Genomic DNA, 12,140 nt, shown 5'->3' with positions numbered 1-12,140 from the left:
ATTCGAACCTACGACCTCCTGATCACCGGACAGGCGTCATCTCCACTAGACCACCGAGCTTTCGCCCGAAAGCAAGTGTTGGTTCTAATCCTTATAGCATGCAGCGGGTACTGCTTTGTTATTCAAATTCATGAATTTCTTTCGTCGAGATGTTTTCATTGCAACTGATTGACAAATTGCCCTACATCGACGAAAATAAATAAGCACTGAATTGATCAGTGTTTAGTAGTAGCCATGATCAGTGTTTAGTAGTAGCCATGATTTTTTTTTTATCATGGCTACTACTAAACACTGATCAATAATTCAGTGCTTATTTATTTACGTCGATGTAGGGCAATTTGTCAATCAGTTGCAAAGTAATTTCTTGCTCATCTGTTAGGAAATACTTTAAAAGACAGTTGTCTTCTTTGTATCCCATAAGAGAGATCAGGAGTTATGGTCAGTTGAAAAAAAAAAAAACTAAAACTATAACATTCAGAGATTTACTGTAGCCGCATTTACACTGGTAAATTATCGCCAAGTTTAAGTTGGCAATGTTTAATATCTCGATGTTTTGCCAGTGTGACTGCAGCTATGGACTCACTTGCGGGGGGCGTGGATGACCAGACTTCTAGGTCGGATGACGTCATCCTGTAAGAGATATTTTCTGTTGTTCCCGTCGTACTTTGACACGGCGATGTGTCTCCGCGAGGCATCCGCCCAGTACAAGTTTTGGTTCAGCCAATCAACAGCGATACCTGGTAAAGACACATGGAGGGGGACGAATAACGTCGAAAAGTCTCCCATCGACTGAAAATCCTGAAGTTTTACATCGCAATAATCAAATATGACAAAAACAGCACCGCAACCGCGAGTAAAGGGGCCTGTAATACTGATACCTGCCTGCTTTCACTTATATTTGAAAATAGTATTGGTGATGATTACGCTGTTGGAAAGAACACAGAGAGAAACAGCGTTACATTGGAGTGCTTTAAGAGTGTGAACACAGTGTCCCAAGCCCACTGTGTGTTCACATAGCCAACTCCTTGAACATTGTGTGTACACAAACTGTAGGCCTACTGGATTCGACACAGTTTGTATACAGCACTGATTCCGTGAAAATACCGTGTGCACAAACTGTCCTGGTTTCGACGCAGTGTGTGCTCAGAGTTGACTCTGTGAACACAGTGTGTGCACAGACGGTCCTGGTTTCAACACAGTGTGTTCTCAGAGTTGAATCTGTGAACACACTGTGCACAGACGGTCCTGGGTTCGAGACGGTGCGTTCACAGTGCAGCATTGATTCTTTGAACACGCTGTGCACAGACGGTCCTGGTTTTGACATAAGTGTGTTCTCAGAGTTTACTCTGTGAACACACTGTGCACAGAAGGTCTTCGGTTCATGTATTATTTTTTTTTTTGCCAGTTCAAAGAGAGCTTTTTTGTCAATGTGTTTCAATATTATTTCAACTGTAGATCACTTATGATTAATGGAAAGAACAAGTCAAATCAAACTGAATAAAAATCAGAGAGCGTAAGAATAACAGCCCACCTTCGGCACTTCCGATTCCTCCGACTATGGTTTTAATGGATCGGCCGCTGAACAGACGAACGCGGTAAATTTCCCTTTTGCCGTAGTCGGTGAAGAACATGGTGTTCTCTGCGGCGTCGACGTCGATAGCGACGAGGAGTGTTCGGTTGCCGACCATCACCTTACCTTCCGTCGCGCCCGAGTCCGGCGGATAGTCGTGGAAGTTGGCTGGATAGCGGGTGACTTCTTGCCGCGTCACAAGCAGAACCTGAGGCTTGATGATTTTGGTCGGGTCTGTTATCGAGTAATAAGGGAGAAAATAAAAACACACACACGTGAACAATCAATAAGCCATTGGTAACTGAACCGCCCGAAACCGCCCGTCTCATTACTCCCTAAAACGCTCCAAATCGCTCGTCCCCTATTTTCTTTAATAGTTCTATGTTTTACTACTTTTGCTTTCATAGAATGTATAATAACGTAATTAGAAAGAGGACAAAGGTCATTAGAGTAATATTGCCGTACTTTTTAGGGAACCATAGGCCATTACGTACGGAATCTTAAGTTGCTATAGGGATACTCAAATGTGTTATTAGCCACAAGCACAAACCTGCTAACAAAATAATTCTGTCAACATAAGCCAAAATGATGACAAAACAAGACAACAAAATAGACTTAAGTGACTGGATGGTAATTGTGCCAGAGGACATGCACGTTGTGTTTCAGGGACATGGTTCTCCCTTCTTACAGAACTGCTTGGAAAAAAAAAATGGGGATGGGGAGCGACGGGAACATGGTAGAACCTTCTTCGCAGCCAGACAAAAAGACATAACTGCAAACATTCGTATTCATATTATCATAACGATTGCCCCAAACTCAAACGTCGCTGGTTTGGTTACAGACATGTTGATTTGAACCAAGATAAGTCTCTTAATGCAACATAAGCGCTTTAGTTCTCCTTCATTTTTTTATGATTTTTTTTAAAATCATTCTATGAGATATGTTACGTAATTTGAATGATTATGCGTGTTTGTGTTTCTTTGGGGGGGAGGGGATATACAAACTGGGTATACTAGTATACGGAAGAGTTGATAATGTCTGAACAGAAAAACAAAATTTCAACGATTACTATGATTGTCAGAGATGGTAGATTAGAAACTTCGACAGAGTGTGTATCATTATATCAATTTAAAGGCCACCTTATTTGGCGATATCGACTTTACACAAAAAAAAAGAAGGAAATCTAAGTAATACGATGGATACTGCTCAAGTGATTCAAAATTGCTAAGACATTGTCAATCCACACAATTTGTTTACTGGCATTAGGTGTACAACTGGCTACTGACGCAGGACTGCTAATGTATCCTAAATCCGGTCGTCGCATATCTTGGTCATGTCTGGAATTCTTGCTTCCTTATCGTATAAGGGAGTTCATGGTTAGTGCCTCATTTGACCCCTACACCACAGACTTTGAAATAACATGGACATGTGTTGTGATCAAGAATTCCTTCTTGAAGCATGTCATCTTGTATTAAATCAATGTTGAGAAAGTGCATGGAGAGATTATGCTAAACAGTGTTGATGAATGACTTACACCGCTACGTTCTTTAGTCTGAAACACATACATTGTACTGACATAATTCAGATTCTCATAGATGCTCGAAATTTCTTTACGTTTTATAGTCAGTGGTACACAGACATTCTCATTTGACCTTTGTTCTCCACATGCGCAAATCACAACCGTGAACTCCCTTGGAAGCCGGGTTCATACGTACATCAATTAGCGGGATACAAATCTCGAGATTTGCATCGCGATCGTCATCCCGCTATTTTGTACGTGTGAACCCGGCTACTTACCTTGAACGCACGAGGTCCCGTTTTTAGTCAGCTCAAAGCCGAAATGACACACGCACTGAAAGTCGCCCTCTGGTGTTCCTGTGCAGAGATGTTGACACGGATTGCTATCACACGGTGCTGACAAGATAAAAAGGTTCAAGAAAAGAAATTAAGAAGACAAAAATAGTTGTAAAGAGTTATAAACTCTTCAAAACTGGAGAGTATAATAACTTTGTTGATGGTTTTTGTTTGTTATTGTCCATGTCAAGTATCACCACAGAGAATTGATACCGAAAGCTCGTTATGGTAAGTCCAACTTCAAGTAGTCATTGTTCTATAAACAGCTGAAATCGCTCTGACTTTAAAGATCCAGGACGCCCAAGCAGTTTTGGTACACAAGAAATTCATGTGTAGGCCCCTGTATACTTTAAGAGAACTGCAATAGGTCAGTGAATCAGTGAGTGCAATAAATGTAAACACCATAAGCTTGGTAAAGATTCAAACTTAAAGCTCTAAGCCACAAACACTAAAAGCATGTACGTTGGTTAAACAGATTCAGATATCATTCTGTAAAATCACTTTATGATACTGTGACAACAACTGTTACGTATTTTTTCTTGTCTGTGCCTTGCGTTTCCTGCTTACGTCAGATGACAGTCTAGCCTTACCCGTTACATTGTTAACTGACATCATAAAGAATATTGACAGCGATATTATCTGAAAGAATGATATTATTCAGTGGGGTGAAGGTTCCATGTTCATCATGTCACTGCCGGCGACCAGGGACAGCTTGGTAGTATAGTGTCGCTGCCCGGAAAGCAGTAGATGACAGGTTCGAGTCCCACTAGTTTCTTTTTTCCCTCGACATGTTTGTTAATTTACAGATGAGCAGTTACCATCTTAACAAATTTAAGTTGTATAGGAAGGCAAATGGAGGAAACTCACACATGTGAGCAATGTTATCATTAGTGACTTTTTGCCATTATGAAGAGTACGCTGTTTCACAGAAATTTCTTAACTGGCAAAGATTCCAACTATTTCCTTCTCTTCCACATTATCAGATACTTGAATGCTCAGCCTTTGCAAGAACAGACGAGCAAATTTTGCAAAATTCAGTCCGCGTAAACAAGAAAATAGTGCCTAAGTCGGTCTGTTTTGGAAACAATAACACTGGAAAATGCGAGAGGAAATATTAAATTTGCGTGGTTGGCCTACTTACTACGCTGTTATTTGCTGTACATACAATGATAAATGATAACGTACATTGAAGAATATGGAGAGAGCAAAATTTAGATATCCTTAAGTAGATTTTATATGTAATTTTAACTTACTTTTGACATTAGCATATGGATTTGAACAAATGGAATATGCAATTTAGTGTGGTCATGTACGCTGTAAAGAAATGTGGTTTATCATGAGTAACATGAATATCACCCACCTGTCGCACGAGTCTTACGGTTATCTTTATCGCGTTACCGGGTACCCTAAACGACCTTTTAGCATACCCTAAACGACCTTTTAGCATTAGCAAGCGTTATTAGGAAGTGCACAACATGGAGATTGCCTAAAGTTGCATCTTTGACCCAAGTTTGTTCCCGGGTAGAGTATACATAATAGTTGGAAAGTTATCCCGTCTCAAGATTATAGCAGGTATGTAAACTTATTGCGTGACCTTTAATGACCTTATAGCGCTTAGGCCCTAATCTCGGACAAAGACACAAAAATTTAAACAGATGCCCCATTTGCATCTCTGACCAAAATTTGTTCCCAATCGGAGTTCCAGATGCAAAGCTATCTGTCTCAATATAGTCTGACAGGTGAACTTTAACATGTGACCTGAACTTGTGACCTTTGCACATGACCTTGGCGAGTACCCTGACATGAATATCCTTAAAGTATTGTATCTCTGACTCGGGATTCTTCGCAGTTGGAGTGACAGGTGGTAATTTATTAAGCGGAAGTTTACCAGGTATACTACCGTCCAATTTGTAAAGGAGACGGACAAACATTTTGTCCGATATTCTTAGTCTTCCACATCAACAGACAAAAAAAAAAATGATGAAGGAGGAGAAGAGGAGGCCGAAAAAGAAGGAGAAGGAGAAAAAGTGGAGAAGAATAGTGAAGACGAATGAATGAAGTTAAGAAGAAGACGAAAAGAAGACAATGATACTTACAAGCTACGTCAGGCTGCACCCCTGGTCCGTAGGTCATGAGCCCGTAAGGTCGTGCTCCGATGGAGATGGAGAAGGCTGGAACTCCGGTGTCTTTATCGATGCATCGTAGTTTCTCGAGTGAATCCGTCACGAAGAGTTTACTCTGAGAGATGATAAAACAAAATGGTCTATCATTATTGTCATCATTCATAATCTCATTTTTCTTGGGTATGATTATTTTTCTCCAATTTTTCTTCCCTGTATAAATGAGATTTGTTAGATCGTATAGATGAGCTCACTTTTAAAGACATTCCAGAATGGACTGGTACAAGAACGGCATATAGTTGAGTCGGAAGTTTGGAAAGCAAGTTTTGAAACACATCTCTTCAGGCTCTTTTTGGAAGGTTGCCTCTGCTATTCATAAATGCGACTTGGCATTTTCTAACACATCGAAAATAAGATAGCCTCCATTCCGTGAAAAAAAAAAGAAGATGTGTGAGACAAATCAATTCCGATGCTCACCCCAAAAACGACGAGATCGAAGAATTGGGCATCTGAAGGAAGCATCTGGACCACCAAAGTTCTGTTGGAGCCATCCAGATTGGCGCTTTCAATCCTGCTGCTCTCAAGTCGCCTCGGATCGACCCAGTAAATTCTGGCAGTAGTATGAGGAGAAGGACAAAGTGACAGACAGACAGACAGACAGACAGAGGGGAAGAAGAGAGACCAACAGGCAGACGGTAAGAGATTGAAAGGGGAGGGGAGAGGAGTAAGTTTTAGAGTCTAATCATTACAATTCTTTTTTTTTCTTCTTCTTCATCTTCTTGCAAACAGGACTTTAGAAGTAACGTTTGGTCTCTTTCCATTTTTTCTGGCGATGATCATGCATGAACATTATACATTCACAAGTTAAGTCACACTGATACTTCCTCCTGGAAAAAGCAAGCTGCAGAATCAAATATAATTATGTACGCTAAGCAGAAAGAAAAAAAGAAAATACACACTTTTTCAAGTTTATATTTCTCATGGAGTTTTGGGTTAAATGTTAATGTATAATATACCATTTTGCTATCAACTTGGTAAGTCAATGAAAAGGGAAATTTTACGCATGAGTGAACACCTTTTTCTCTTCCAAGGTACAAAAGTAAATGTTGAAATAATGAACAAGTTTTTCATGCGATAATGCTCTTCCATAAAACAGTAAGAACAAAAGTCAAATTTAACACAATGAAAACGATGAATTCAAATGAAATGAGAGAAGCAATGTTGACAAAAATGGTAGGATTTTTCATTGATTTCTCAAATTAGGAAAATTGTGAAATCAATTTGGTTCTTGAATTTGTCTCATGAGTTCTTAGATAACTAAATTGAATGAATGAAATAAAGATATTCTGTTCATTTAATTATCTTTGTGCCCTTACTCCCTTATATGTCATTTCAAGTTTCAGTTAGAAAATTCTTATTTATTTTCCCCCTTACATTTCTCAATTTTATTTTGTTTGCCATTATACAGAGATAAAGGGACGATAACTTATTTTTGCTCTCATGTCTCTCATTGTGTTAACCTGGTCTTTTGTTATCATTGTTATCTTAAAGGGCATTTGCAAATGGAAGATAAAATGTCAATTTTTACCATTTTTACGTTTGTGCCTTTTAATTGAAGGGTAAAAACGAACGAGTTCACTCATACGTATAGTTTTGCTGTACAACGACCTACTAGGTTGATAGCCATTTACATTACCTTTCATATGGTATACGATACATTGATTTTCATCAAAATCTTCTGTGAAAATTATGAACCCGAAGAAGTGTTTACTTATTTTCTGATCAGTGTATTTCACGCAACAAACCAGAAAACGAGTAATTCATACAGAACTGGAGAACATGTCACACACACTTAATATATTTTGTACGCTACTTATTTGTAAGCCCGTGGCGCCTTTATAATCAAAAACTCTCATACTCGCTGTGACTGACTTAAATAATAATGAAGCTTATGTGTCGTGACACGAAGTGACAAGGAATATACAGGTTTAACAGTGTATTCAGTTTCAAAAAAAAATTGTCAACTTTTGTTGGAAAGGTTTCCACTTCAATCAATTCAATTCAAATGACTCTATTTCCATATGAAGTAAGCCTCAGCTAATAAAAAGCAATACACATAATGCTTACATGAGTACATAATATTTTAAGAAACTTTGAATTACATAAGTTTCAACAAAATATGGATACAATACTATGGTATCAACTTTGGTTTTTAGATAAATAAACAAGTAAACAATACAGTCTTATTTAGCAACTCTAGGTGGAAAAGAGGAGTTCACAAGAAAAAGCTTATAATTGTAGCTTGTAAAATTTGTAAATTACTCTGGGAGATGAGGGCATCTCAAGATCCATCTCAAGACCCAAGATCCAGTGGGATCTCATGCAAGGTCCATCCCAAGATCCATAAACGTTTCCAATATGTCTTTTAGTACGCAAAGTTAATGTTATGTAGTGATACAGGTAAACTTCTTTCCTGCAGGCACGCTGCAATACATGTATGTCTGGTTACCTGTTGGCCTGCCCTTCTGTCTTCATGTCAACCTGCTCCTTCAGTTTGTCTGTTTTCACAGAATGGTACAAAGGACTTTTTTTCATTGATCTATCCTGTCTACGGAAGAGGAGCTTCATTTGCCTAAGACCACATCGGATCACTGAAATGACCACATGGTCACGTAGTGGTTTGTGACATACCGGTCTGTTTCGTAATCCACCGTGATTCCGTTCGGAGAGAAAAGATCGGTATCTATGATGGTAGTTCTGTTTTTGCCGGCAAGAGTCGCCCTTTCAATCATCGTAGGCTCACCGTAGTCTGTCCAAAATAGATAGCTGGAAGGAAAGCACAGAAAAAAAACAAGCAAGCAAAATATTATTCCTGATACAGCGATATCTCGCTACAAAAGTGTGACGCAGTCACTACAAATCGTGGTCATCATAAAGTCTCTTCAGTTCCACTTATTCAACTATTGAAACCATATTTCACAACAAATCAAATCACGTCATTATTCGATTTTGCTATCTTCCTAGAGTCCTTGGCCAGCATTAGCCTATCAAATGACTGCACATCGACACACGCTAAAATATTTCCTACTTCTCTGGGTGTTGTGTTAAAATAAACAAAACAAACGAGCAAACGGAACAATCAGATTTCAAATGCAACTATCAAATTTCTAATGGAATATTATATTCTTATACGTTAATATCGTCAATGTCGACTTGTACCAACCTTTTCCGTAAAAATCCCGTGGACGATAAATGCAGCACACAGCGATGATGCAATATTGATCAAATCTAGAAACTAATCATAAGCACATTGCGCAAAAAACCTCATACGATTGCAAACAGTCATCAATCGCTATTTGCAACATTATCCACCTAATTCCGTGAATCAAAGATATATATTAGAAGATTGCAGGAATATATGCATATACATGTATATATTATATATATATATATATATATATATATATACACTGTATATATATTATTTATCTTGTTGTTGTTTTTGCCTGGTATACACATAGGGACTCACCCTCTCTGAGGATAGGTTACGATTCCTCTTGGTTTCTCCAATCCTGTATCGATCAGGACCCTGTAATACGTCGCATTGTAATCGGAGATCATGATCCAGTCGTAAGTGCTATCCACCCAGTACAGATTTCTGCTCAGCCAGTCGACAGCCATGCCGTCGACGGAGCTCGACGTTCCCCCAAAGATCAAACTGCCCGTGACTCCGGCACTCAGCCCGCCGCGGAAGATGCCGCGATCGCTCGTCGACGACCAGAATGCGCTCCGATTGCGATAGTCGCCGGCCAGCCCGATGAACCTTGTATCTGTCTTTTGGTAGTAGTACAGCGTCCTAAGCTCGGACGATGCGTCGTAACTTTCCAGATCGACTGGCAGGCTGGTGATGCGCGCGCGATTGTGCTCATCGTTGAATTCTGTCCATACCAGACGCGGACCGTCGTTCGCAGCAACTTCTAAGTCTTGAGCTATACGGGGATTACAGAATATTCGTAAGTCAGGCAGTATAAGCAAAATACCATTTATATCAAAGACACTGGCATGCCAAATCACATTTTAGTATATCTGTTAAAGTTTGGTTTGTTTTACTTTAATCTAGTTTGGTTTGGATTGATTTATTTCTGCATTCACGCAAAAACAAATTCAGCATAGATTCCAAAGACAAAAAGAATGACATAAGCAATCGTACATATCATAATTGAATTATGAAGAAATGACACTAGTAGATAAACAAAAGCAATATTATTGTACAATCGAAATAAAAACATGTAAACAGAAAGACATAACTGTTCATGTAAATGAGAGGGATAACTGATGAGAGGATACTGCCATTGTAAGCAGCAAAGCTGGAGACGAATGGGACCTCATCAGAAGAATATTCAGCGACATAATAATTCTGGGAAAATTGATTGCCCCATGGGGTGCAATGCAATCGTAAGACTTGTGTGGGTGCAGAATGCAGTTGAGTGATAAACAACAATATAAAATTACCGTTTGGAGGCCTCTGATATAACATTGTTTTGATTTAAAGAGGGGGGCATATGATGATTGCCTGCATTCTATAAAGCATATATTTTTCATTCTGTTATCATATTCATATCTCTTTCATGTTTGTTATTTTTTTATGATTGTATCTTATGTTAACTTCCAATATCGTATGTTTGTACTGACAGGTCCCTTACCTCTCTTAGAAAGCAGATGGAATAAATCATTACGGTAATATGTCAATAACAAATCGAGGGAAAATGTAGACCCTCTATGCTTTTCGTGTTGTGGATTTTCTTTATATCGTTTTCATTGTGTGGAATTTTCTCTTATTTTCTTTATGTCGTTTTCCACATGTGACGTCAAGAACTGTAATAGTTTTCTCATTCAGTGACGGCGGCACCAAAACTTTAGAAATTCATAACTTTTGAACGGTTTTCCCGATTTTCCACAAACTTCCACTAATGTGTTTGACTAATCTTGTTCCAATCAGTCAATCCACACATGTTAACCCGTTCCATGCTGAATTCTGAAATCCTCAAAGACTTAATAAACAGGCCGCCATGTTCCCGTGTATAGTAAATGGGTTAAGGTTTAATTTCCCTTTAACGGTATCAACCGGACGATAGGCGGCGCCAAGGCCAATAGTATGCATTTCCGGTACAAATAGAGAATTATATATATATATATATATATATATATATATATAGATATATATATATATATATATATATAGATATATATATATATATATATATATATATATATATATATATATATATATATATATATATTTGCATTCCAACTGATACACCACGCGAAGAAGCAATTAAGGTGATGGTCAATGTCTTGGTCAAGGAAACGATTGAGTTCTCACGACCATTCGCCAAAGAGGGTATTGTGTCCGAACCAAGTTACAATGGCTCTTGACTTGTCCATTAATATCGTGATCACCGAAAGGGAAACCTGTTGTTTGATGTTTGGGGATAATGTTATAACTATGTCGAAATCAGTCTTGTCCCGAATGACTTATAAAGGCTGCTTACAGCGTATCTTGTAACTATGATCGCGTTAGGTGATTTTATCAGTCTCAATGTCTCATAATATTATCATCAATCATTACTATAGTGTAAACCTTCCTCAATGCTGAGTTCCAATACATTTTTTACTCTATAAAACTGCACTAAACATAGATTTAAAAAGCGATAAGGAAATGCATTTTATACTGCTGTCCACGTTATTTCACTACCCACAGTGTTACATACTTCCAGCTAGCATATATCTTGGCAAAGAGAAAAAATATGGATAGTTTCTGGCAAACTCTTCCAAGAAAAGTCACTAAGAGCAAGTATACAAAACACGAAAGTACAGTCTCTTTTAGTTTTTTTCTTTAAATGTGGGATCCATGTTGTAGGGATCGTACTTATTGAATTCAAGTTTGTTTGTGCGCTTCTTTTTTTTTTGGCAGTTACGTTCAGACGACAAGCCCTATAAACTCGAGGTTAGGAAACCTCGAGGTTAAGCTCTTGCCCCCTAACTTCGACGTGTGTACACGACGAATCTTAACCTCGAGGTTACGAAACCTCGAGGTTAAATTCCTGCCCCTTTGAGTGCGTTGATTTTTGTGTCCACACGGTGCTTAACTACGAGTGGGGGACCCCCCCCCCCCCCCCCCGGCTCGTGGTTAGAGCGCTAACCATAAGATTTCTCGTGGCTCTTAACATCGAGCTAACCTCGAGGTTATAGCTAACTACGAGTGTGTCTTCACGGTCTCTAACTACAAGCTCTAACCTCGAGGTTTCCTAACCTCGAGGTTAAGGCTTGTCGTCTGAACGTAACCAATTAATCATTCTTTATCATAACCCCAATCTATATAGAGAATCTCAAGACAGAAGTCTCAATTTCTATACGCAATCCTTGTAAGCGCTTTCGTCACCTGTATTTTATGATTGCTCTAACTTGTGTTGCAAAGATAGGAAAAATATTTGATGTCCTGAAAATGAAATAAGAAACGCATGGTAAAGAAAGCGGAACCATGTCCATTATCTAGTGAAGGAAAATGTCCCATCCGTGATTGCGTATTGGGGGAA

The 12,140-nt window shown here is 38.8% G+C and overlaps 1 protein-coding gene across 1 annotated transcript in view; it reads right to left on the bottom strand.

The window, feature by feature from the left end:
- Positions 1-12,140, bottom strand: part of LOC139709548 (uncharacterized) — a 91,287-nt gene that overhangs the window by 62,537 nt on the left and 16,610 nt on the right. Inside the window, exons 2-8 of the mRNA XM_071621504.1 lie at positions 9,074-9,533; positions 8,236-8,370; positions 6,022-6,154; positions 5,521-5,662; positions 3,368-3,484; positions 1,532-1,804; positions 584-737 (exon numbers count right to left, since the gene is read on the bottom strand). Of these exons, the coding sequence (XP_071477605.1) occupies positions 584-737; positions 1,532-1,804; positions 3,368-3,484; positions 5,521-5,662; positions 6,022-6,154; positions 8,236-8,370; positions 9,074-9,533 (1,414 nt within the window). The remainder of the gene's footprint in view (positions 1-583; positions 738-1,531; positions 1,805-3,367; positions 3,485-5,520; positions 5,663-6,021; positions 6,155-8,235; positions 8,371-9,073; positions 9,534-12,140) is intronic.

Source organism: Diadema antillarum, unplaced genomic scaffold (genome assembly GCF_040938485.1).
Source record: "Diadema antillarum isolate AM-2024a unplaced genomic scaffold, OU_Dant_1.0 seq00001449_RagTag, whole genome shotgun sequence".
Classification (NCBI taxonomy): domain Eukaryota; kingdom Metazoa; phylum Echinodermata; class Echinoidea; order Diadematoida; family Diadematidae; genus Diadema; species Diadema antillarum.
This window is presented reverse-complemented; position numbering and strand designations above follow the sequence as displayed.